Raw genomic sequence first — 27,878 nt, forward strand, 5'->3', positions numbered from 1 at the left:
TGTGTCCCCTGCATCGGCAGGCGGACTCCCAACCACTGCGCCACCAGGGAAGCCCATGAATGACTTTTAATTAAAAGAATGCCAAGGGCTTCCATGGCAGTCCAGTGGTTAAGACTCCGTGCTTCTAGTGCAGAGGGCATGGGTTTGATCCCTACTCGGGGAACTAAGATCCCACGTGCCATGGGTTGTGACCAAAAAAAAAATTTTAAATCAATCAATCAATAAATAAGAAAATGCCAAGTATGATGATAATAGCTGCATATAAATTGATCTTAATTACATAAAGCATTGTTGTGCTTTTGCATTGGAAGCAGAAAAACTTTTATTAGAAGGAAGAAGTTCATTAGGAAGTATTTTTATCTTTGCCTGGTGACGCTTAATTATAGACTTCCAGAAATCCTTGCCTCCTAAAATAAATCCATATCTATCACACTATAATTACCTTTCCGTGTCTTATCTTCTTAGTGTTAATCTGTTGTCTGTTATACACATGTGACTGTGCAAATAGATGTATCTTGTTTAAATTGTTTAGGGAAGGATGCTTTTACACACACAAAGCACATGGGTGTAATACAGAAAATCAAATAATAAATATTTTCTTGTGGTAAATTATCCATGATAATTTGAGATTCTAAGTTTAGGTGTCAAAGCTAATATCAGCTTTTCATAACAAAGCTGTAAGGAGTCATTTAAAACCAGAATCAAAGATTTGGCATAAGAAGCCCAGTCAGGTTTTTTCACCTATTTAGACATGGTATATTCTTCTGGCTAATTTGCCTATTGCCACCAAATTGCAAATTGCCAGTATTTATAAATACTTACAGTTCTTGGCAGTCTGCTATTTAAAAGCACAACTTAGCCCATTTAAACTTGTAAATTCACCTTTCTTTTTTTTTTTTTTTTTTTTTTTTTTTTGTGGTGTGCGGGCCTCCCCTGCATCGGCAGGCGGACGCGCAACCGCTGCGCCACCAGGGAAGCCCCACCTTTCAATCTTTGTTTATCCAGCTGTGCTTATACAGGACTCTTTGAATAGTATACCCTTTTTACTCTGACGTAGCTAACTTCAAGACTCTAGTCTTTTGCTTTACTTTTGTGGTAAGAAGTTTTGCTAGGTCTCTACCTTCTTTACACACTTGTTTTAAGTATTTTATGGCAGAAATGCTTGGGTACACTGTGGATGTGGAATCTGCTATGACTCAGAATCTCAGTTTTTCTCCTTTTTTACATGGCTTGTCTTACCTCTGAGTTTGGCTTCATAGGTTCTACTTGTCGCATAGCTGGGATCTCTAAAAAACTGATATTCAGGAAGTATATAACCATTGTCAGAGCCAGAGCCAGCACACTTTGCTGAATTCTAGCTCCACCACTTAACCAGCCTTGTGGTCTGGGACAAATTCTAGTTTTGTGTGTGTGTGTGTGTGTGTGTGTGTGTGTGTGTTTTGTTTGTAATTTTCTTGGCACTCTGCCTCACGACATGTGGGATCTTAGCTCCCTGACCAGGGATCAAACCTGCGCCACTTGTGTTGGAAGTACAGAGTCTTAACCACTCGACTGCCCAGAAAGTCCCATAGGACAAATTCTTTAACCCTCATCTATAAATAGAATAATAATAGATACTACCTTATAGAGAGATTGTGAGGATTAAATGCATTACCACACAGAAAGTGCTTAGACCTATGACTGGCACACAGTAAATGCTAGGTACATAGTAGTGTAGTTAGGGAGACAGCCTGTATAACCAAGTGTTATTTGTAAATTCTGCAGGCAACTAAGGATTATTGATTGACCTCTGTGACCAGGGTTGTACTTATTTTACTTCACACTATCTTCATCAGATTACTCTATTGTGCTTATTATATGTTAGTAGACAGCTGTTTTGCATTTTAGGGATTCTTACTCTGAGTTACACTTATGACTGTAAATACTCATTACATTATCACTATTTGTTGGACTATTGTCTTAACTTTTTGTTGTATTTGGTAGAGGAATATGGAACTATTTGGCTGTATGAGTTACTGTTTCTGAAAGGATGTGTGTTCACCTTATGAATTTTGCTATTACTTTTTAGATACTTGGCATATCGAAATTTTATGATCGACACATACCGCCTGAATCCCCAGGAATATTTAACCAGCACTGCTTGTCGGAGGAACTTGACTGGAGATGTATGTGCTGTGATGAGGTAAAAATGTCTTGACTTTTTCTCAGATATTTCACTGCAGGTGGTTACTGATACATTGCTAATGTTAGGTTGACTAAACTGGATGTTTTCTTGGTTAATAAAATACCTAAAACATCTTTTTTTAAAAAAAATTTTTACATTTTACATCTTTTATTGTATGGTCTAATCATAAACTGACCGTAGGTGGAGAGTGGGTTAGGGTGGGGAGTGGATAAGCTCTGTGCCCTAAATCTGTCTAAAGAAAAAACCAAAATGTAGGTCTCCTCCTGTGAGTTTGGTTTCTGTGTGAGCTCTTTCACCATGGACCTACATGAATATTTGTTCCCTCATTTCTGTGATTGAAATGATTAGGCTTTATACTAGGTTTGGGGGTGCTATGTTCAACATTATTTTGAGTTTGTAGAAATTGTCCCTCAAACCAAAATTGTCAGTTACTTTGTGATGGTTCATAGCCTACAAGAGAACACGTTTACTTAGGGGTTTTTTTCGTTTGTTTTTTAATGAAATGTAATGATGCTTATGAAGATGATGAGGTACATTCTCTAGATTTTAACTTTAAGAGCTTTATCCTTCAGGGTTCATGCCTTTTTAGAGCAGTGGGGGCTTGTTAATTACCAAGTGGATCCAGAAAGTCGACCCATGGCAATGGGACCTCCTCCGACTCCTCATTTCAATGTATTAGCTGATACCCCCTCTGGGCTTGTACCTCTACATCTTCGATCACCTCAGGTAAATTAGTGCAGCCTTTTTTTCAGGTCTGGGTGGTAATAGACAACCACTTCTAGCATTTATATTCAGGAATTACTGTTATAGTCATATAATAGTGCTGTTCCTTAGCTGATAGGTTATGTTTGTTTGTTTTTGTATGTTGTAAATGTTTGAGTCCATGAGAATATTTAGTTGTTTAAGATAATGCTCTCCCATTAATGCCAAGAGTCTTTGCTTTATCCTGTTATAGATTTGCTTTCATAACTCATGGCTCCTTTATCACTTCTGCCATCGAAGACACTAATAAAGAAGCAGACTGTATAAATGTGTTAAATTGTTTAGAACTTCTTCCCCTTCCTAACATTTGGAAAGTGGACACCTATACACACGTTCTTTTTTTTCTTTTAATCTCTTCTATAGAATTTTTTTTTAAATTTATTTATTTTTGGCCGCGTTAGGTCTTCGTTGCTGTGCTCTGGCTTCCTCTAGTTGCGGTGAGCAGGGGCTACTCTTTGTTGCGGTGCACAGGCTTATCGCGTTGGCTTCTCCTGTTGCGCAGCATGGGCTCTAGGCACGCAGGCTTCAGTAGTTGTGGCTAACGGGCTCTAGAGCACAGGCTCAGTAGTTGTGGTGCATGGGCTTAGTTGCTTCGTGGCATGTGAGATCTTCCCAGACCAGGGCTCGAACCCGTGTCCTCCGCATTGACAGGTGGATTCTTAACCAGTGCGCCACCAGGGAAGTCCCTTGAAAAGATTATTATGTCAATCGGATTATGTATACCATTCAGTTGGAATAACACGAATCTAACCTATAAATTGCCCTCCACTATGAAATACTAAAGAAGACTTGTCTATTTTCTCTGTGACTTAAGAGAGGCAAAAAAAAAATATTTCTTACATGTTGAATTTTTGTTAGAAGTGTAGTGTAAGGTGTAGGTATTTTTTTGTAGAATTTCTAGTGGTTTAAGTGCCAATATTAAACATCCTTAAAAGCCTCTGTCCCCTTTACTTTGTAGAGGTTAATACAGCCATTTATCATTTATTTGACTCATAGGTTCCTGCTGCTCAGCAGATGTTAAATTTTCCTGAGAAGAACAAGGAAAAACCAATTGATTTGCAGAACTTTGGTCTTCGTACTGACGTTTACTCCAAGAAAACCTTAGCAAAGGTAAGGATTTTTCTATAGGGACATATGGACTACAAGCTAGCATGTGTTCTTTGTCCTTCTTCCTTCTAAGAAGCATCATTTTCCGTAAGAAACTTGTTTTACTTTCTGTAGGGTAAGCAGGTGCTTTCTACTTAAATCTGATGACATTTTATAAAAGTCACTTATCTTACCTTTTCTTAGCGTGGTTAGAAGATAGGTATTTAAAAATAACTATGATTAATGTGTTAAAATGAGGGGGGAAATGGAGAATTTCAACAGAGAATGGGAATATATAAAAAGAATCAAATACCTATTGAACAATTGAAAATATACTGAAATTAACCCATTGGATAGGTTTAACAGCAGGCTGGACACAGCAGAAGACAGGATTAGTGAACTCAGGTTAATAGATACATTGAAACTGAAACAGCAAGAGAAAAAGAAATTGGTTGAAGTTGAGGGGACAGGACAAAGAGAAAAGAGTACAGAGACACATGAGATAGAGTCAAAAGAATTAATATTTATCATTAGAGACCTGTGAGAAGAGAAAGAATGGTACAGAAGCAATACTTGAAGATGTAAGACCTAAACATTTTCCATAAATAATGAAAAAATATCAACTCACAGAATAAGAGAGACTGAACATATCCAAGTTTGGATATAGAGAAAACCATACTCAGGCAAATGGTGCTTAACCTCTTTTTTTTTTTTTAATTTATTTATTTTTGGCTGCGTTGGGTCTTCGTTGCTGCGGGCAGGCTTTCTCTAGTTGAGGTGAGCGGGGGCTACTTTTTGTTGCAGTGCGTGGGCTTCTCATTGTGGTGGCTTCTCGTTGCGGAGCATGGGCTGTAGGCACGTGGGCTTCAGTAGTTGTGGCACATGGGCTCAGTAGTTGTGGCTCACGGCTCTAGAGCAGAGGCTCAGTAGTTGTGGCACACGGACTTAGCTGCTCCGTGGCATGTGAGATCTTCCCGGAGCAGGGCTCAAACCCGTGTCCCCTGCACTGGTAGGCGGATTCTTGACCACTGCACCACCAGGGAAGTCCCGGTGCTTAAACTCTTAAAGCTATCATCTTAAATCAGCCAAGGAGCAGGGGGGATGGGGAAGGACACATTAAATTCAGAGGCACAATGATAAAACTGATGTCTGACTTTCAACAGAAATGATAGAAACCAGAGGACAGTGTAATAATATTTTTAAATGCTGAAAGGAAAATTGTCACTCTGAAATTCTGTATCTAGTAGAAATACCTTTCAAAATAGAAAGTGCAATAAAGGCGTTCACAGACATTCAAAAGGTGGAGCAGTTATCACTAGTTCACAATGTAAGGACACTAAAGGAAGTTCTTCAGGATGAAGGGTAATGATTCCAAATGGAAGCACATGATGCTAGAGAAGGAATAAAGAGCATGGAGAAGTGTAAATAAGTAGTAAATATAAAGGAATGTAGACTTTTTAAACAACGAACATTTTGGGAGGTTTGTAACATGTAGAAATGACAAAAATAGCAGAAAGGCAGAAGAAGAATAAATTGAGTTAAACTGTTGTAAAGTTCTGAAATTGTCGAGAAAGATTGATTATAGGGTAAACTAATAATTTGATAAAGCATTTTGGGAGGGGACTGGATCTACATGGAAGAATAAAGAGTGCCAGAAGAGGTCAACATATGGGTCAGTATTAAAGACATTTCCCTTTTATTTTTAATTGTTTAAAAGGATAGTAGACTGTTTAAACCAAAAATAACAGTATGTATTTAGGTTCACAGCATATTGATGTTAAAGACCAAATATCACTCAAAGGACAGGAAAAGGAATTGGAAGTATACTGTATTAAAGTTCTTACACTATATGTGACAGTGCTAAAATATTATTTGAGAGTACACTGTGACAGTTTAGAGGTGGGTATTGTAAATCTTAGATTAACTGTTTAAAGATGCATAACTAATAAGCCAGTAATGGAATAAAAACAGACTAATACTTCACAAAAATGTTACTCCACAAGAGGGAAGGAAACAAGAAAACAAGGAACAGATGGGAAGAATAGAAAATAGCAAGATGGAAGATTTACATCTGACCATAGGGATAGTAGTATTGAATTGAACATTAATAGTTTTAATATTCCAATTCAGCAGCAGAGATTGTCAAATTGGATTAAAAAAAATCAGGGACAAACATGTCTTGTCTACAAGAAACCCACTTTAAATACAAAGACACAGACTAAAAGAAAATGAGTGGGAAAAGGCATACCTTCTAAACAAAAGGAAGCAAGAATCACTATATTAATATTTATAAAAGTAGTGGAGGGCTTCCCTGGTGGTGCAGTTGTTGAGAGTCCGCCTGCCGATGCAAGGGATACGGGTTCGTGCCCCAGTCTGGGAGGATCCCACATGCCGCGGAGCGGCTGGGCCCATGAGCCATGGCCGCTGAGCCTGCGCGTCTGGAGCCTGTGCTCCGCAACGGGAGAGGCCACAACAGTGAGAGGCCCGCGTACCGCAAAAAAAAAAAAAGAATATGCTTAACAACTTCGTGGTAATTGACACTTTGATGAAATGGGCAAATCTCTTGAAAGCAACAAAATATAAAAGTCGGGACCTCCTGGTGGTGCAGTGGTTAAGACTCCGTGTTCCCAATGCAGGGGGCCCAGGTTCAATCCCTGGTCAGGGAGCTAGATCACACATGCATGCTGCAGCCAAGAGTTTGCATGCCACAACTAAGGAGCCTGCGTGTTGCAACTTAGGAGCCTACAAACCACTACTAAGGAGCCCGCCTGCCACAACTAAGACCCAGCGCAACCAAATAAATAAATATATTTTTTTGAAAAACCAAGATATAAAAATCTTTCCAGGATAGAGATAACTTGACATGTTAGGTTAAAAATAATGTCCTCTGAAGAAATCAGGTCCTCATGTCTGTAACTTGTAAATATTACCTTATATGGAAAAAGATTCTTTGCAGATGTGATTAAGCTAAAGATTTTTAAGATGAGATAATCCCGTATTACTCTGGTGGGCTCTGAGAACCATCACATTTGTCCTTATAAGAGAAAACTATAGAGATTTTACAGACAGGAGGAGGCTGTAAAATCCATGTGACCTTGGATGCAGATACTGGAATGAGGTGGCTACAAACCAAAGAATTCTGGGGCAACCACCAGAAGAAGGAAGAGACAAAGAATTTATTCTCCCCTAGAGCTTCCAGAGGGAACATTGCCCTGCTAACACCTTGATTTTGGTCCAGTCATAATGATTTTGAACTTCTAGCCTCCTGAGCTGTGAGAGGATAAATTTTTGTTATTTTAAGCCACCAAGTTTGTGATAATTTTTTAGAGCAGCCACTAGAAATTATACACTTGAACCACCTTATTCAAGTGTATAATTTATATACACTGTTATACAATATCTATATGTAGTTAAACATCTTCCTAAAAACAAAACTCTATGCCCAGATGATTCTGCTGATGAATTTGTACCAAGCACTTAAGGAAGAAATAATACCAATCTACACAAACTCTTCCAGAAAGTAAAAGTGTAGAGAACACGATTATAGCTAATATGTACCCAATTATCCAACTTCTGACTATATAGACCAGATAAATGGGTTTATAAAAGAATGTGTGAGAACATTCATAGCAGCCTTATCCAGGATAGCTAAAAACTGTAAATAATATAATGGGTAAATTGTGGTTTATTCAAACAATGTAATGCTACACAGAGATGAAATGTTTCACTTCTTCATATAACAGTGAGGTTGAATCTACTTACCATAATATTAGGCAAGAAGCCAGACCCATAAACTACATACTGAATGGTTTTGTTATTATAAAATTCAGATCTGCAGAAACTAGCCTACGATTGTAGAATTCAGAATAGTGTATATCAGTACTTTTGTGGTTTGTTAACAACTGGAAGTTAAAGGGTGGGGGGCTTTTGAGTATGATTTGAGTGTTGTTACATGGGTGTATAAGTAGAATTGTAGTCACACTGTACACGTAAGATTTGTGTATTTTGTTGTACATATATTTTACCTCAATAAATACAAAAGAAAGAAATTCTAAAATCATGTAGAAACCCTGGCCCTGATGAAGTTACTCAAGTTGTAATCAAGAGGAGAAACATTAACTGACTTAAGCCAGTAGGAATGGGGAAAATCCTTTCTATACTTCGTGACTGAGAAGTGGGGAAATGGTTGCTGTGGACCTACCCAGTAAATGTCATTCGTGTCTAGGTTATACAGATCTGCCCTATATTGGGATCTTCTTTTTCAGAATTTAGATGAAATATTGATGAATTTTGTTCCACTCAGGGCTCCATATCTGATTGATGGTCACTTTTGATGTTTGTTCATTAAGAGTAGCCTTTGGGGGAATTCCCTGGCGGTCCAGTGGTTAGCACTCCATGCTCTCACTGCCAAGGGCCTGGGTTCCTGGTCGGGGAACTAAGATCCCACATGCTGCCAAAAACAAAAAGAGTAGCCTTTGGTTCTCTTAAAGTAATCCTCAAGGAGTCTGAGCAGTGTATTGGGAGTTAAAGCTACATACATCTTTTCTTCCTCACAAAGGCATACTTTAGGCTTTTAATCCTGCAGTTCTTAGATTCCTCTTCTTATTCTGTATTTAAAGACTAGTTATTTTTAGTACATTTTTTGCAAATGAACAAATATTTCATAATGATATGGATTGAATATTATGGAGACCTAATAAATCATAATTTTTACCTGCAGTGTATAGCACAGTCGTGCAGAAAGGTTGAGTCAAATGAATTGAGAAACTTCATTGACACAAAGAAATCATGGACTGTAGAGGTTTTCTCTTCATTTCTTATATTGTAATCTCCCAAAACAGAATTTTCAGAGAAGGGATAATATGTTAGAATGTGTATTTTGAATTAGTAACATATGCGGCTAAAGAATAATGTCAAGTATACTACACAGCCAGTCCTCTCCGTGAATGGAGTAGAATCTGCAAACCAAGAAGTATGAATCAGTTGATTTGGTTTTACACAACACAGGCTTAGTTTTCTTATAAATGATAGAAATAAGTGGTCTAAGTAATCCATGTCTAATGTCTAAGTAGTCCATGAGTCCTTGGTAGATAGCAAGAAATCTTTGAAATAAGCCAGCCTTTTTGTTGGGAGCTTTGGTTCCTTATGTGTTTTATTCTTGTTACTCAGGGACTTACTTTGGTGGTTTGCAGAAAACAGTCTGCAGAACTTAGAAGGGAATCCTGATGAGCTCCATATTCAACCTTTAGGAATGAGTAAATAATTTCTGAATTTTTTTCTTCAGAGTAAAGGTGCTAGTGCTGGAAGAGAATGGACTGAACAGGAGACACTTCTGCTGCTGGAGGTAAGCAGATTAGTGATGGAGCCCCTTTATTCATATGAGATGGGTGCTAAGTTTCTGTGACTAGCATTTAAAATATACCTTTGGAATTTATCCTGAAAATTTTCAATCCATGTAATGAGTTTTAATAGAACTTTCTTGGGCTGTTGCAGTTTAACTATCACACTGGAGGTGATGTGCTAGCTGTCAGTAGGGGAGATCAAGCCTGGATATGTGTTATTTTGGCTCAGGTTAGGTTCTATTTGTTTAAAATCTGTTGCCAACAATTGAATATTGCAGATTTGCCAAAACAATCTAGATATCTAGATATCTGACTCTTCCTCCAAAATTAGAAGATCTGGCAACTCTGGGCCCTTATTCTCAGATAGCAATAATTAGCTGGCTGGCCTTGGGTAGCAGGGGCATTTCTTCATAGTCCAAATTTTCTTAACTTAGCCCTCCTCAGTCATTGTAGATTAGTTCCCTAGTGCTTGTATGCATTTGAGTGTACAACCTCCATATTTCCCAAAAGGATTTCTGAGAAGTGGATGAAGATACCTGCCATTGAAAAAAGTATCTTGATTATGAAAGCAGAAGACTGATAAGCCCGTGATTATGCATCGTGTCTCTGTCAGTCAGCATATTGAATGCTTTTTTAATTTTATGTCTTTAGAGATTCTTGCAAATTCTTACAGAACTAGTTCTCAGAATTATTTCTACTCTGAAGGGTAGGAAAAAGAGAGTATTTGGTTTCATGTTTATCAACCATTTCCGAAGAAGGACCATTTGTCTTTAGTTATAGAACAACAATTGTTGGGGTAAAATGGAAACTTCATGACACTACTTAGTATTTGTGGATAGTATGTGTGGGAGCTGAATTAGGACCAAATGAGGAAGTTTATTGTTAAATATGTTAGGAATCCTTTTGCCTACATGGAACAGAAAATCTGACGAGCAATACATTAAACCAAAAGAACTTTGGTTTTTTGTTCAACTAGATTTCTTCAGATTGGCAATTCCAAGATTCTTTCCACTGTTCAATTACATCATCAGGTCCCTCGTTTTTCTGTTGTTTTGTTCTGCCTTCCTTAGCTGTCCACATTCTGTCTCTTGGTGTTCTGGTCACAGGAAGACTGGTAGTTAGTTCCAGACTTCTCATCCCTATTTAAAATAGGAAGAGAATTGGAAAAGGCACCTGGGGACTTCTCTTCCTGGGCTCTTCTTGTGAGGAAAAGCTTTCCTAGAAGCCCCTCATCAGTGTTTCCTTTCTGTCTCACTGATCTAATGGGTCTGCATGTGATCCTGGGAAAACAAATACATGGCTTTCTAGTTTCAATAGTGGGGTCAACCTGGAAGAAGTTGATGATTGCTCCTGGTAATTTACTGGCAGCATCTACACCAATTATAACTGTAACATTAGAGCAGTGAATTTATGGAGGAAGAGGGCTCCCTTTCACTGGAGTACTGCATCTGATCGAAACTTGTATATCGTATAAAATAGGCAATTCAGAAATCAAGTATCAAAAGATTAGACTAGGTCAGCAGTTCTCAAACTTTCTGGGCTCAAGAAGCAATTGTACTCTCAAAATTTTTATTGAGGACTCCAGAGTTTTAATTTATGTGACTTTATCAGTATTTTTTTAATTAAAAATTAAACTGAGAAAAATATTTAATTCACTTAAAATAACAATGAACCCCTTTTGAGTTAACATAATTAACATTTTTATGAAAAATAGCTTTTGAAAAAAGATATTAGTGAGAAGTGTAACATTTATATATTTTAGCAAATCTATAATGTTTGGCTTACTAGAATACAGCTGGATTTTCATATTTGCTTTTCTACCAGGTATGTTGTTTTAGTTTAAGTATATTAGGAAAGTCTGGTATCACCTGGATATGTAGTTGGAGGCAGGAGAAGTATCTTAATGGCCTTTTCAGGTAATTATGAATATTCTTCTTGGATACAGGCATCTCCCTCCTTTTTTTTTTAAACAAATTGAAGGTTTGTAGAAACCCTGCATTAAGCAAGTCTGTTGGTGCCATTTTTCCAACAGTATTTGCTCACCTTGTGTCTCTGTGTCACATTTTGGTAATCCTCACAATATTTCAAACTTTCTCATTATTATATTTGTTACAGTGATCTGTGATCAGTGGTCTTGAATGTTACTGTTGCAAAAAGATTACACACTGAAGGCTCAGATGATGGTTAGCATTTTTTAGCAACAAAGTATTTTAAAATTAAGGTACATACAGTGTTCTTTTTAAGACATATAATACTATTGCACACTTAGTAGACGACAGTATAGTGTAAACATAACTTTCATATGCGCTGGAAAACCAAAATATCCATGTGACTTGCTTTATTGCAGTATTCGCTTTATTTCAGTGGGACAGAACTGAACCCTCAGTATCTGAGGTATGCTTGTGTTACATTAAAACTTGACCACTGCGGGCTTCCCTGGTGGCGCAGTGGTTGAGAGTCTGCCTGCCGATGTAGGGGACATGGGTTCGTGCCCAGGTCCGGGAAGATCCCACATGCCGCGGAGCGGCTGGGCCCGTGAGCCATGGCCGCTGAGCCTGCACGTCCGGAGCCTGTGCTCCGCAACGGGAGAGGCCACAACAGTGAGAGGCCCGCGTACCGCAAAAAAAAACCCCAAAAAAACAAACAAAAAAACTTGACCACTGATAGTTCCTTAAAGGTTAGTTGCAGCATGGAATCCACTGGTCTCTCTTGCCCTAGTAATGGATCTTTTATCCATGTATGATTGCATAATGTCTTTCATTGATAAATTGGAAAATATTGGTTTACTGAATTATGCAGATCTTCCAAATGTTGATGCAGTTCATGATACAATATGAAAAAATCTAATTTGATAATACTGTGACCAATCTCGTTAGAAAAGTCTTTTAGGGCTTCCCTGGTGGCGCACTGGTTAAGAATCTGCCTGCCAATGCAGGGGACATGGGTTCGAGCCCTGGTCTGGGAAGATCCCACAATGCTGCGGAGCAACTAAGTCTGTCCGCCACAACTACTGAGCCTGCGCTCTAGAGCCCGCGAGGCACAACTACTGAAGCCTGCGTGCCTAGAGCCCGTGCTCCACAACAAGAGAAGCCACCACAGTGAGAAGCCTGCGCACCGCAACGAAGAGTAGCCCCCGCTTGCCACAACCAGAGAAAAGCCCGCGTGCAGCAACGAAGACCCAACGCAGCCTTAAAAAAAAAAAAAAAAAAAAAAAAAAAAAAAAAGAATAAGATTCCATGGTGGATAAGTATTTTTCACATTTGTAATTTTCACTTAATCATTGGCAACAAACACCATCAGTTTTCCTTGGAGTGACTTTTTTTTTAAGTCTTTATTGAATTTGTTACAGCACTGCTTCTGTTTTATGTTTTGGTTTTTTGGCCGCAAGGCATGTGTGATCTTAGCTCCCCGACCAGGGATCAAACCCATGCCCCCTGCATTGGAAGGCAAAGTTTTAACCACTGGACTGCCAGGGAAGTCCCTGGAGTGACATTTTTGAGAATCATTGTTTATTTTTGAGAAAATGTCTGCCAGATATCTGTGTCTGTAAAACCATGGTGTGTTAGCAATTCGTTCTAGTGATGATATTCAGTGAAAAGCGTGGCTACTTGAACTTGAAACTCTATATAACAAGTGCTTTTCCTTTAGACAGCCATCATGCTTTGAAAGTTGATATTTAGTCCTCTTGTGTACCTCCCATTTCATAACACTGAATATTAAAAGCACATGGGCTAAGATATTTAGATTCAATAAAATTAATAATTTTTACTGTTTCATCAAGGAAATGTTTAAGTAAAGTTGGCTTATTTTGCTTCTGCAGGTATGCGGCGCTAAAGAACAAAATGACAAGACAGTATGGTGCCACTGCCTTGATTCATACTAAGGGGTCATACTAATTGCTTTTGCACCATTGAGTAAATGTCAACGTAATGAACAGACAGTAATGTCCTAGTATTATTCTGAAAATGATTTTGATCTTTCAGTTCCCGTGAAAGGGTCTGGTGCTCCATGAGTATCCAGACTACGCTTTAGGATACTTTGGGCCTGGTGATGGCTCACGTTTCTGCATTGCTTTAATTTGATTTTGAGTTTTTCCAGCAGTTGTGGTTCATTAAGAAGTTTTAGTGGTGTATTAACTCTTTCCTTTTCTTTTTTACACCCCTCTTCTACTTTTCCTTATTTTCTCTTAGTCTCTCTCTCTCTGTGTCTCTCTGGATCAAAATTCAACAATATTTGTTCTGGGGGCTTCCCTGGTGGCGCAGTGGTTGAGAGTTCGCCTGCCGATGCAGGGGACACGGGTTTGTGTCCCGGTCTGGGAAGATCCCACATGCCGCAGAGCGGCTGGGCCCGTGAGCCACTGAGCCTGCACGTCAAGAGCCTGTGCTCCGCAACGGGAGAGGCCACAACAGTGAGAGGCCCGCGTACTGGCAAAAAAAAAAAAAAAAAAATTCTTTTTGAGTTTTTACCACTATTTTAATTTATTCTTATCTGCCCATTGAGTATCAGTGATATGCAGAGAGCTTCTTTTCTGAGCTCCTTTTTATTTATTTCAACGCTGTCTTCTCTAGCCATATGTGCTATGGATGTTAATTTTTTTTTTTTTTTTTTGCGGTACGCGGGCCTCCCTCTGTTGCAGCCTCTCCCGTTGCGGAGCACAGGCTCGACGCGCAACCACTGCGCCACCAGGGAAGCCCTGGATGTTAATTTTAAAGTTCTCAGTATTTGTGGGGGAATGTATGGGATATGCTTTCGTATTGCTTGTTTAGAATCTGTGGGCTCTAGGGAGAAATTCAGTTATGCAACACTACCTGAAACAACAGGCTCCTGTCAGTCAGCTCTTTTTCTTGCTGCACATTGATACTCAAAATTTTCTCCTCTGCTTCATTAAGATTCGTGGATAGTAAATACAGAGTGAGGTCAGAATGGCTGAGCTACTGTTTAACCTGAGCATATTCAAGAAAACCACAGTATCCCCACACAATAGTACATTTTCTCTCCTGCAGGTGGAACCTGTGCAGTGGTTGATTTTTCTTTTAAACATGCTGTTGAATCAACAGGTGTTGTCTGCGCTTACACAGAGAGAAATAAAAGGCTTCCCAACAGCATTGTTTACCATTAACACCTTCTGTTTTTATAGTTTATTGGTAATTAATAGCTTAAGAATATGAAGTCAGAAGAAAAATTTTTAATCGAGTTATAACCAAAAACATGGTCAATTTCTCCCTGATAAATCTGGAAGATTCATTAGGGTTTATTGTTGTCTGCCTACCCCCGCCCTCGCCAAAATCATACCATTTTATCGGACAAGTATATCACACAGGCAGCTTCCCAAATATTTAGGATTATTCTTGAGACCACCACTTTTTTTTAACCTATCCCATGCTTCTCTTTTTTTTTTTTTTAACTTTTTTTTTGGAGTATAATTCCTTTACAATGGTGTGTTAGTTTCTGCTTTATAACAAAGTGAATCAGTTATATATATACATATGTCCTTATATCTCTTCCCTCTTGCATCTCCCTCCCTCCCACCCTCCCTATCTCACCCCTCTAGGTGGTCACCAAGCACTGAGCTGATCTCCCTGTGCTATGCGGCTGCTTCCCACTAGCTATCTATTTTACGTTTGGTAGTGTATATATGTCCATGCCACTCTCTCACTTTGTCCCAGCTTAACCTTCCCCTCCCTGTATCAAGTCCATTCTCTAGTAGGTTTGTATCTTTGTTCCCGTCTTGCCCCTAGGTTCTTCATGACCTTTTTTTTTTTTTTTAGATTCCATATATATGTGTTAGCATACGGTATTTGTTTTTCTCTTTCTGACTTACTTCACTCTGTATGACAGACTCTAGGTCCATCCACCTCACTACAGATAACTCAATTTCGTTTCTTTTTATGGCTGAGTAATGCTGCAATGAACATTTTGGTACATGACTCTTTTTGAATTATGGTTTTCTCAGGGTATATGCCCAGTAGTGGGATTGCTGGGTCGTATGGTAGTTCTATTTTTAGTTTTTTAAGGAACCTCCATACTGTTCTCCATAGTCGCTGTATCAATTTACATTCCCACCAACAGTACACGAGGGAGACCACCACTTTTATTAAAAATATTTTATTTGATATGGTTTCTTATCAAAGCACAGTTACTGTATGGAATGCTGCAGGTTATTGTTTTGGGTTGTGTTCAGTTTATTGTGTTACTACAAATATTGGGGGCATAATTTCAATTTTGCAAATAACCAAAGGAGTCTATTCATTGGACAAGTGAATGCAGTTTGAAAAAGATCTTTAATTGGTAGACATGCATAAGATCAGGAAGATGCAGTCATGTTTGAGTAAGATTTCATTTGTAAAATGTGTGAGGAATTTCAGGTGTTTCACCTGAAAATGCATCATCAGTATAAGAAGCCACAAAATGCATCATCAGTATGAGAAGTCCTTACAGCAGTTTGAAATGGCATTGATAGAATCAGGGTGCCAGAAAGAAAGAAGAAATAGCACCATTCTGTTCCATAGTGACTAAGGGGATTTTTAAAAAGAGGCTTTCACGATTTCTTTTCAGTCCACATCTGATTGCAGTATTCTTCCTGGTCATTTGTCATTGTCCCTGGCTTTGAAATTGAGAAAACTTGAATCTGTGAGCTTGTTGGTTCTACCTGGTTAACTTGTCTTTCTCATGCCTGCTTTGCTTTCTCATGCTTTGTATTTATTATCCCTTAAATAATTAATGGCCATAAAATCTTGCACCTACAAAGAAAATCCATGATAGGTGTTAATATTTGTTTATCCGTAGATGGGTTTCTCATTTTATACTGGCCAGATTATAGAAACAATAGCATTAGAAGGTATTCAGTAAGCAGCCTCAAAGATTTTTCTCACAGTGTGCATGCACTTGATCTACTTTGCCTTGATATGCAACCCAAGAAATATTTTTTCCTGTGCAATTTTATTTATTTTTTATTGAAATATAGCTGATTTACAATATTGTGTTAGTTTCAGGTATACAGCAAAGTGATTCAGTTACATATATAATTTTTCTAGATTATTTTTATTATAAGACATTAAATATAGTTCCCTGTGCTATACAGTAAATCTTTGTTGCTTATCTTCCTGTGTAATTTTGAATTACACTTTAGATGAGTATGTCTTCCAGTAAAAAAAAAAAATTGTCTTGAGGAAAGCCTTTTTTTAAAAAAATACAGGGGGTTTTTGTTTGGTTGGTTGGTTGGTTTTTTGGCCACGCTGCTTGGCTTTCAGGATCTTAGTTCCCTGACCAGGGATTGATTGAACCCGGTCCCTGACAGTGGAAGTGAAGAGTCCTAACCACTGGACCACCAGGGAATTCCCCAGGTTGTTTTTTTGTTGCTTGGAGCCATGCAAAAGTCATGTTCCTTTCCTGCTTTAGTCCAGTTACCTGTGGTTAAATTGAGCACATTTTATTGGGTACTGTGTTTCAGGCACTGTGGCAGGTGCTGTAGATTGAGATGGCTAGGCCATAGTCTCTACAGTTAAGGAATTCATAGTCTAGTCTGTGACAGAAACCAATTAAAACACAATTAGAGGTATGACTGGAGCATGAGAGGTACAGAGGAGTGGCTGAGCAACTGGGCTGGGTGGATGAGATATAATGGACAGCTTCCTGGAGTGGGGTGCTGGTGTTGGTTCTAGTACATGATATTTCCAGTGCAGAACAAACTGTACATAGGCACAGTACTTAGGAACAGTGTTGTGAGATCTGGGTATTTCTGGAACATTAAAGAGTACAGAGGTGAGGTGGAAGAAGTAGCAGAGCCCTGGTCATGTTTGGCCTTAATTCCGTAAGATAATGATGAACACTGAAATAGTTTCAGGCAGGAGAGGGACAGTGTCCTGTGTCAAACACACTTCACTCTAGGAGCAGGAAGAAGGATGAATTTAAGCGTAGAGAGACAGGCAATTCTGAGAATCCAAGTAAGCAGTGGTGAAGACCCCAGTGATGACAGGAGGAGTGAAAGTGTTTTGTAGTGTAAAATGTCTCCTAATAACTTTTCTCTATATGTCACCCTTCTCCTCCTTCCCAGCCAGTTGGTCACCATGTTGTTTTGAAAACATCTCTTCAGTCTGCCCCTCTTAAGTAATGCCAGTGCCCAGGCTCAGAACTTCACTGTTTCTCAGCCTTGTGCTCTGGCTTGAATTTTGCATGACAGTTCCTTAGCTTTATTCTGGAAAAAAACCTTCCTGAACTTTCTTATTTTTCTCTGGCTGAAGGAAAATGAATAAAGAAAGAAACTTTTAAAAATAAGTTTGTTTGAAAAGGTTACACTGGAACATGTCAAGAAAATCTCTACCCATAATCAGAAACTTACGACAGTCTCAGTTATATGTTTCTGGCCCCACGGACCCTAATGAGATAGATTGATTTTTGTTTTTTGTTACAATCTGTGTCTTTTTTCTAAGTAATTCCTTTTAGAACTACCCAAAGCCACAGACTGTCCAGAGGATACCCAGAATTAGCCTTGTTTTTCAAGGGATTTAATGAGTAAGGTGATTTGCTGGCTTGGGTTTTTGAGGAGTCCTGTACCACTCCAGCGAGAAAGAAAGCCTGGAGCAGCAGTTGGAGTCCAGATTTAAGAATTCACTGAGGTGGGACTTCCCTGGCAGCCCAGTTGTTAAGACTCCATACTTCCAATGCAGGGGGTGTGGGTTCGGTCCCTGTTCAAGGAACCAAGATACCCCACATGCCTCATGGCATGGCCAAAAAATAAAATTAAAATAAAAAATTAGAAAAGAATTCACTGAGGCAATAAACATGGAGAGAACCATCATCATGGTGAACTCATCTTAACACAGTATTAGCAAATCAGGCTCTGCAGTAGGGTTTTTAGCCACGCCACTATTAAGATTTTGGGCCAGATACCTTTTTTGTTGTGGGGGCTCTTATGTGCACTGTAGAATTTTTAACAGCATCCATGGCCTCTACCCACTAGATGCCAGTAGCACCTTTCCAATTGTGTCAACCCAGAATGTCTCCAGCCACTGCCAAATGTCCCTAAGGAGACACAATTGCCCCTGGTGGAGAGTCATGGCTGTAGATAGAACCATGTGAGAGTAGTAACTTTGGTAGCTACAGTAGCTCCCCAAGAGATTCTTTTACCCAGTTCATTCCTTGACTTTCTCAGCACCACCTATTTGTGGCTTCCTTCATGCCGTTCTATCCCTCTCCCCCTTGGAGACTGCTTTTACTGTTTTTGTTGGAGTTTTTCAGCATTTTCTCTGAAAAGTTTAAAATTTTTACACTAGAAATGTGTGTACTCTATGAATTTTAGCATCAGTTTCATAATTTTTAACAAAAAAAAATGTTTGAATGGGATTGTGTTGAATCTGTAGTTCAGTTTGGAGAGAATTGACAATCTTAACAATATTGAGACTTCTAATTAATGAACACAGCATATCTCTTCATTTATTTAGGTCTTTGATTTCTCAGCATGTTTTATTTTTTCCAGCATATTGGTCTTATACATTCTTCATTATATTTTTTCCTAAGTATTTCATTTTTGTGCTATTTTATTTTTTATTTTTTAACTTTTTAAAATTTTTTTTTATTTTTTTGTGGTACGTGGACCTCTCACTGTTGTGGCCTCTCCTGTTGCGGAGCACAGGCTCCGGACGCTCAGGCTCAGCGGCCATGGCTCACAGGCCCAGCTGCTCCGCGGCATGTGGGATCTTCCCAGACCAGGGCACGAACCCGTGTCCCCTGCATCGGCAGGCGGATTCTCAACCACTGCGCCACCAGGGAAGCCCTGTGCTATTTTAAATACGTTTTTCCAATTAAAAAATTTTCATTGCTAGTAAATATAGAAATATAATTGAGTTTTTCTATTATCCTTTTAACTGGTGACCTGGCTAAACTTTTTAGTTTAATACCTTTTTTTGTAGATTCTGTAGGATTTCCTATATAAACAATCATGTGTGTATTAATAAAAACCACTTGTTCTTCCTTTATAATATGCATGCCTTTTATTTATTTTTCTTGACTGAGAATTTAATATAGTAATGAAAGCAATCATAGCTACCTATTTTCTTATGAACAGTATAACCATTTTCATTATTGTTTTTAAAGTCTAACTAAAGAAGAGTCACAGGCTTCTGATGTCACTAAATACTTCCTTGTTACCTGATATTAAAGCTCCTGTTTTTTTCCATTATAGGCTCTGGAGATGTATAAGGATGATTGGAACAAAGTGTCAGAACATGTTGGAAGTCGCACGCAGGATGAATGCATCCTCCACTTTTTGAGGCTTCCCATTGAGGACCCATACCTTGAGAATTCTGATGCTTCCCTGGGGCCCCTGGCCTACCAGCCTGTCCCCTTCAGTCAGTCAGGAAACCCAGTCATGAGCACTGTTGCTTTTTTGGCATCTGTGGTGGATCCTCGTGTGGCATCTGCTGCAGCCAGAGCAGCTTTGGGTATGAACTTTCTTAAGCCATCTCACCAGAGTAACAATTTCAGATGATGGTTTAATACTTCCTTTCATGCAAATTTTATCTCAGATTTAAGTGTTATTGGCTGTTACATTCATTTCAGTTATGTAAATAACAAAAAAAAATCAGATATTACCCCTTGAAGATACCATGCTGTATTTGAAGTATTATAACATTTTAAACTAAAACACTTAAAATATAATAATTTTCAAACTAAGAGCATTTATTAAGAATTTAGAGGGACAAAACAGGTTTTTAATGGTATGTTTTGTGATTCATTAAGAACTTGATATAATTGGCAAAAAGGAGTCATTTAACATTCTTGGATTACATTAATTCTAATTAGAATTTTCTCATACCATAGAACTCTTTCTTGACTTTCTGGTTGTTTTATCCTTATTGTTGTCTTGATTAAAAGCCAGTAGAGTTAGATGAAATTTGGGCAGCAAGTTTTTATTCTTTTTTATTATTTTAAAAATATTTAGTTTTGGCCGCACCTTGTGGCATGCGGGATCTTAGTTCCCCAACCAGGGATCGAACCAAGGCCCCCTGCAGTGGAAGCGTGGAGTCTTAACCACTGGACTGCCAGGGAAGTCCCTGGATAGCAGTTTTGATTGTTACTAATAGAAATTTAAAGATCTCCTGTTTATATAGTAAGACACTGTGACATGTAAGGTAAAACATAGAGTCATAGAATTTCATTACTGTACATGTTTATCTCCTTTGGCCCTCTTGATTTGCTGGGGTAGATCAGATCGAGTCTCCAAAAAGGTCACTAGGTTACACATGATACACTAATGTGTCAGATTACCTAGTTTTCATTGAAGCAAATATTTATGCAAAACCAGATCACTGTTCCATTTTTATTCTTAAACAGAAGAGTTTTCTCGAGTCCGGGAGGAGGTACCACTGGAATTGGTGGAAGCTCACGTCAAAAAAGTACAAGAAGCAGCACGAGCCTCTGGGAAAGTGGATCCCACCTATGGTTTGGAGAGCAGCTGCATTGCAGGCACAGGGCCAGATGAGCCAGAGAAGCTTGGTGAGTCACTGCTGCCCTCAAGGACAGGGATAATAGATGTTGTATTTTCCTATCAGCTTGCTAGAATAATTGGGTCTGCTTGCACTTAAGAGTGAGTACAATGATCAGTAGAAACTTGCATCATAAAAAATTAATGTATGATTTTTTTATCTCTTCCTTTTATGATAGAATTTTTTTTTTTTTTTTTTTTTTTTTTTTTGGCGGTACGCGGGCCTCTCACTGTTGTGGCCTCTCCCGTTGCGGAGCACAGGCTCCGGACGCGCAGGCTCAGCGGCCATGGCTCATGGGCCTAGCCGCTCCGCGGCATGTGGGATCTTCCCGGACCGGGGCACGAACCCGTGTCCCCTGCATCAGCAGGCGGACTCTCAACCACTGCGCCACAAGGGAAGCCCTAGAATTTTTAAAATTGTCTGATAACTGTTTTTATTTTTGTTTTATTTTTGGCTGTGTTGGGTCTTCGTTGCTGCGTGCAGGCTTTCTCTAGTTGTAGCTAGCGGAGGTTACTCTTCATTGTGGCATGCGGGCTTCTCATTGCGGTGGCTTCTCTTGTTGCGGAGCATGGGCTCTAGGTGCGCGGGCTTCAGTAGTTGCAGCATGCGGGCCCTAGAGCATGCGGGCCTCAGTAGTTGTGGTGCATGGGCTCAGTAGTTGTGCCTTGTGGGCTCTAGAATGCAGGCTCAGTAGTTGTGGTGCACGGGCTTAGTGCTCCACGGCATGTGGCCTTTTCCTGGACCAGGGATCGAACCCATTTCCCCTGCATTGGCAGATGGATTCTTAACCACTGTGCCACCAGGGAAGTCCCCTCATAACTGTTCATAATATCACAGTTGTGAGGTATCTGATGCCTGTTTTTAGATCTAGGTTTTGAGCATATAGACATAAGAATTCAGAAAGGACTTTTGTGGTTATTTTAATTTGTATGTTGCTGAGTAGGTTTAAGTTTCTTGTTGTTATGGGTGATTTTTAAATTGAAATAAAATTCATATAAAATTCTTCATTTTAATCACTTAAATGTATATAATCCAGTGGCTTCTAGTAAATTCACAATATTTTGTCACATTTTTGTCACCCCAAAAGAAAAACCCCATACCAATTAAGCAGTCACTTCCCATTTTTTCTCTCCTTAGCTCTGTTGACCATTACTCTGCTTTCTGTCTCTATGGATTTGCCTATTCTGGATATTTCCTATAAATGAAATCATACTATGTGTGGCCTTTTGTGCCTGACTTCTTTCAGGTAGCGTAGTGTTTTCAAAGTTCATCCATGGTATAGTGTAATTCAGTACTATGCTGAATAATGTATGTGGGTGGATATACCACATTTTACTAATCTGTTAATCAGTTCATGGATATTTGTATTGTTTCCACTTTTTCGTTCTTTTGAATAATGCTGTTATGAACATTCATGTACAGGTTACTTGGTGATTTTCTGCTTCTTGGGTATGTAGGAGTGGAACTACTGAATCAAGTGGTAATTCTTTATTTAACTTTTTGAGGAACTATCCAGCTGTTTTCACAGTGGTTTTACTATTTTGTTTCCACTAGGAATGTATGAAGGTTCCGATTTCTCCACATCCTTGCCAACACTTGTTTTCCCCTTCCCTTTAAAAAAAAAATACCCAGCCTAGGTGTATGTGAAATAGTATCTTATTGTGATTTTTATTTGCCTTCAGTTTGGGGAGTATTGCCATCTCAACAGTGTTAAGTCTTTCAAGCAATGAACATCGGATGTCTTTCCATTTATTTTAGGTCTTTAATTTCTTTAAGCACTGTTTTGAAGTTTTTAGTCTTGTGTTTCCTTTGTTAAATCTTTTCCTTTGTATTTTATTATTTTGAATGTTGTAAATGAAATTGTTTTTCTGATCTTAGGGGGAAAGCTTTTAGCATTTTATCATTAGTATGATGTTATATGTTCGATTTTCATAGATGCCTTTTATCAACTTTAGAAAGTTCCCTTCTGTTTCTATTTTGTTAAGTGTTTTTATCATGAAAGGATGTTGGATTTCGTCAGCTGCTGGGGTTTTTTTGTTTGTTTTGTTTTGTTTGTTTTGTTTTTGCTGCACGCACGATATGCGGGATCTTAGATCCCTGACCAGGAATTGAACCCGTGCCCCTTGCAGTGGAAGTGCAGAGTCTTAACCAGTGGACCACCAGGGAAGTTCTCATCAGCTGCTTTTAATGTATCAATTGAGATGATTGTGTGGTATTTTTACTTTATTCCATAAGTAAATATTTATGTGTTACATATTAATTGAGTCTCACCTGTTGAACCACCTTTGCATTTCTGAGATAAATCGCACTTGATCAATGTGACTAATCCATGTAATATTCTGTTAGATTAGGTTTGCTAGTATTATATTAAAGATTTTTGCATCTATAGTCATAAGGGATATTGGTTAGTACTTTTTATTTCTTGTGGTATCTTTGTCTGGTTTTGGTATCAGGGTAATACTAACTTCTAAGAATGCTTTAGAAATTGTTCTAACTTTTGGAAGAGTTAAAGAAGTATTGGTGTTTGTTCTTCTTTAAATGATAGAACTTGTATGTGAATCCTTCAAGTCCTATGCTCTTTTTTAATGTTTTTTTAATTGAAGTATAGTTGATTTACAATGTGTTATTTTCTGCTGTACAGCAAAGTGATTCCATTATACATATATTATTTTTTTAATATTCTTTTCCATTATGGTGTATCATAGGATATTGAATGTAGTTCTCTGTGCCATACAGTAGGACCCCGTTGTTTATCCATTCTGTATATAATAGCTTACACCTGCTAACCCCAACCTCCCACTCCATCCCTCCCCCAATTCCCTCCCCCTTGGCAACCACAAGTGTGTTCCCTGTGTCCATGAATCTGTTGGTTTCATAGATAAAGTTCATCTGTGTCGTATTTTCGACTTCACATATAAGTGTTATCATATGGTATTTGTCTTTTTCTGACTTACTTCACTTAGTGTGATAATCTCTAGGTCCATACATGTTGCTGCAAACGGCATTACTTCATTCTTTTTTTTACAGCTGAGTAGTATTTCATTGTATTTATGTATCACATCTTCTTTATCCATTCATCTGTCAGTGGACATTTAAGTTGTTTTCATGTCTTGGCTGTTGTTAATAGTGATGCAGTGAACGTTGGGGTGCATGTGTCTTTTCGAATTACGGTTTTCTCTGGATATATGCCCAGGAGTGGGATTGCTGGATCATATGGTAATTCTATTTTTAGTTTTCTGAGGAACCGCCATACTGTTTTCTTTAGTGGCTGTATTTAAAATGTTTTTTGACTACTGATAGAAAATCTGTTTACTTGCTATAGAAAGTCTATTCTTTTTCTTCTTGAAACAGTTTTGGTAGTTTGTGTTTTTCTAGGAATTTGTAGATTATCAAGTTTGTTCACCACACACACACACACACACACACACACACACAAAATCATAAAACCCGAAGTAGAAACAACTCAGATATCCATCAACTGTATGGATAAGCAAAATGTGGTATACAGTGGAATATTATTTGACCATAAAATAGAATGAAGTGTTAACATATGCCACATCATGGAGGAACCTTGTAAACATTATGGTAGGTGAAAGAAGCCAGTAAAAAGAGACAATATAGTATGTAATTCCAATTATATCAAATGTCCTGAATAGGTAAATCTATAGAGACAGAAAGTATATTAATGACTGCTTAGGGTTGGGAGGAACAGGGCTAAAGGGGGATGATAGCTAAAGGGTATGGGGTTTCTCTTTGAGGTGATGAAAATGTTCTGAAATTTACTGTAGTGATTGTTGTACATATCTGGGAAGATACTAAAATTCATTGAATTGTACTCATTTTAATGAGTTGATCATATGGTGTATGAATTATATCTTGGTAGAGCTGCGTTTTTTTTTAAAGTTCATAATGTTCTTTTATATTCCTTTAAAAAATTTTTAAATTATTTATTTGTTTTTGGCTGTGTTGGGTTTTTGTTGCTGCACGTGGGCTTTCTCTAGTTGTGGTGAGTGAGGGCTACTTTTCGTTGCAGTGCACGGGCTTCTCGTTGCGGTGGCTTCTCTCGTTACAGAGCATGGCCTGTAGGCATGCAGGCTTCAGTAGTTGTGGTGTGTGGGCTCAGTAGTTGTGGCTCGCAGGCTCTAGAGCGCAGGCTCAGTAGTTGTGGCGCACAGGCTTAGTTGCTCTGCGGCATGTGGGATCTTCCTGAACCAGGGCTCGAACCAGTGTCCCCTGCATTGGCAGGTGGATTCTTAATCACTGCGCCACCAGGGAAGGCCCTATATTCCTTTTTATTTCCGTGAGGTTGGTAGTGTTTCCATTTTCATTCCTGATAATAGTAATTTGGTTCAGTTTTTTTTTTTTCCTTCATCAGTCTAGAAAAAGGCTTGTCAATTTAATCTTTTCAAAGAACCAACTTTTGATTTCAGTGGTTCTCTGTATTGTTTTTCTATTCTCTTAATTTATCATCACTCTGATCTTTATTATTTCATTCTCTTGCTTTTGGTTACGTTTGCTCTTTTTTTTTTTTTTTTTTTTTTTTTTTTTTCCGGTATGCGGGCCTCTCACTTGTGGCCTCTCCCATTGCGGAGCACAGGCTCCGGACGTGCAGACTCAGCGGCCATGGCTCACGGGCCCAGCCACTCCGCGGCATGTGGGATCCTCCTGGACCGGGGCACGAACCCGTGTCCCCTGCATCGGCAGGCAGACTCTCAACCACTGCGCCACCAGGGAAGCCCTGCTCTTCTTTTAATAGTGCCTTAAGTTGGAAGATGGGATATTGATTTGAGATCTTTCTTCTTTATTAACGTAGATAATGTTAGACTTCCATAGCTATATAAATATCCCTCTTTTTGCTGCATTCCGTAAGTTTTCATATGTTTCGTTTTTGTTTTCGTTCTTCTCAAAATATTTTGCAGTTTCCCTGGTGATTTCTTCTTTGACCCATTGGTTGGTTAAGAGTATGTTTTTTAAACCACTCAGTGGTCTTAACCTTTCTTCCACAAACTCTTAAAATGGAAAAAGGTTGATAGAAAATAGTTTCTTAAAAAAATAAAACAGCATGTTGTTTACTTGTACCAATTTGTGAATTTTTTAGATTTTCTTCTGTTATTAATTTCTAGTTTCATTCCATTTTATTCACAGAAGATAATTTGTGTGATTTCTATTTTTTAAATTTTATTGAGACCTGTTTTGTTGCTTAACATATTGTCTGTCCTGGTGAAAATATTCATTTCATATTTTGCTATCATTGAATGGTGTCTTTTGTGTATGTTTGGTGTGGCTGGTTTATAGTGTTGTTCAAGTTGTCTGCTTCTTTATCTTTTTTCCTAGTTGTTCCATCCTTTTTGAAATGTCTTGAAATCTCCAACCATTGTGGGTGGACTGTATTCCTTCCTTCAGTTCTGTCTGGTTTTGCTTCATATATTTTGAGACTCTGTTGTTAGTTGCATGTATGTTTATAATTGTTGTATCTTTTTGATGGGTTGACCCTTTTATCATTATATAATATCTTTCTTTTTCTCTTGTAACATTTTTTGTTTAAAAGTCTGTTTTATCTGATGTTAGCATACCACTCCAGCTGTCTTTTGGTTGCTGTGTTTTCATGGAATTTCTTTTTTCTTTAATTTACTTGCAGTTTGTCTTTGGATGTAAACTGGGTGTTTTACAGACAGCATATTGTTTGTTGGATTTTAGGATTTTACAGACACGGTTCTACCTTTGGTTCTGCCCTGTGTAGTCACAGGACTTTAAAAAGCTCTGAGTTCATTACCTCTGAGTTCTCTCATCTGTAATAAGAAAGAGATGGTTAGATACTCTCTACAATGTGTTGTTTAGCTATGCCAGTCCGTGATATTGGACAAATGATATTTTTGCTAGTAAGGACTTCTGTCTGTTTTTGTTTAATTGACCTTGAGGAGGAGTAGAATTTTAATAAAGTAGCTTCATAAGCAGTACTTGATTTCTCAAACAAGAAGTGTTCCTATATATTATAAGAGGGTAATTTTCACACTAAAATACAGTAAAAATACTGTTTTATATACAATTATCAGTAGTGTATTTCCAACATTTCTTACGTTGTTCATTAATTTTTTTCATTCATCATGAAACAATTTCTGAAGAATAATTCAGGCTAAAGATTTATTGTTGTCATCTTGCCTAATAGTTCTGACTTTGTATCGGTTGTATGAAATTTATACAACCTATGCTTCAGCTGCAGTGATTTTGTCTTTTTCATTTATTCTTATAGGATAAAGATAATATGAAGTAAAAATTTAAATTGTCAGCCAGTATGCCACAGATGATACCGTCTGAACTCCTGGTGCTCTATTCTAGATTGTTTGAGTAGGTACCAGTAAGGTCTCTTCTAGCCTAAAATCTTAGGGTTTCCATGAGTTTGCATAGGGCCTACCTCTGTTGTTTTCTCTACTTTCTTGAAAGTGTCAGTCTAGCAGTTTCATTTTGCAGATAATGGAAACAGATTTTCAGATTAATCAAACCTCTCACTCTAGTCTTCAGAACAAATTATTGACCTAACTGTTCTTAATATTGGTTACTAATCCAGAGTACCAAGGCTTTGAGTTAAAAAGTAATTTACAGTATCCACAGTATTTCTTAGTTTGAAAACTCACTTATTTTCCTTTCTCTTAGATGGAGGCTGAAATTAGCAAACCAAGCCACATCTCTGTTGCTTTTTGTTGATTCTGCACCATGAGGCAGTGCCCAGCTCACGCCAGGAAAAACCTGGGTCTATTGAATGCCTGGGAAAGGTCTTACTTTCCTCAACTTTTTTTGTGTGTTTTTGGTTCATTTGTAGGGTCTTTTGGTTCCCTGTGGTCATGGAATTGAAAAAGGTTGGCAAAGCCGCCTTATTTGATTCAAAGAAGTTTCTGTACTTTGCAAAATCCGGGACATGGTTTTACATGTAAATCTGTTTTAAAAATTTTGGTAGATGATACCATAAAAGATTAGTGGTTAAGAAACAGGTTGCGAAGCTGACCATTTCTAGTTTAGTGGGAT

At 38.3% G+C, this 27,878-nt stretch overlaps 1 protein-coding gene across 5 annotated transcripts in view; it reads left to right on the plus strand.

Annotated features, from left to right (window-relative positions):
- Positions 1–27,878, plus strand: part of SMARCC1 (SWI/SNF related BAF chromatin remodeling complex subunit C1) — a 183,114-nt gene that overhangs the window by 92,143 nt on the left and 63,093 nt on the right. For all 5 annotated transcript variants that reach the window (XR_008615791.1, XM_007101242.4, XM_007101243.4 and 2 more), the window contains 6 exons: positions 2,069–2,182; positions 2,758–2,911; positions 3,944–4,057; positions 9,318–9,377; positions 19,556–19,814; positions 20,707–20,868. Coding sequence is in view for 4 of the 5 variants with exons in the window: in XM_007101242.4 (XP_007101304.1) it covers positions 2,069–2,182; positions 2,758–2,911; positions 3,944–4,057; positions 9,318–9,377; positions 19,556–19,814; positions 20,707–20,868 (863 nt within the window). In the remaining variant the exon portion in view is untranslated. The remainder of the gene's footprint in view (positions 1–2,068; positions 2,183–2,757; positions 2,912–3,943; positions 4,058–9,317; positions 9,378–19,555; positions 19,815–20,706; positions 20,869–27,878) is intronic.

This window comes from Physeter macrocephalus, chromosome 18 (genome assembly GCF_002837175.3).
Source record: "Physeter macrocephalus isolate SW-GA chromosome 18, ASM283717v5, whole genome shotgun sequence".
In the NCBI taxonomy this organism is placed as follows: Eukaryota; Metazoa; Chordata; class Mammalia; order Artiodactyla; family Physeteridae; genus Physeter; species Physeter macrocephalus.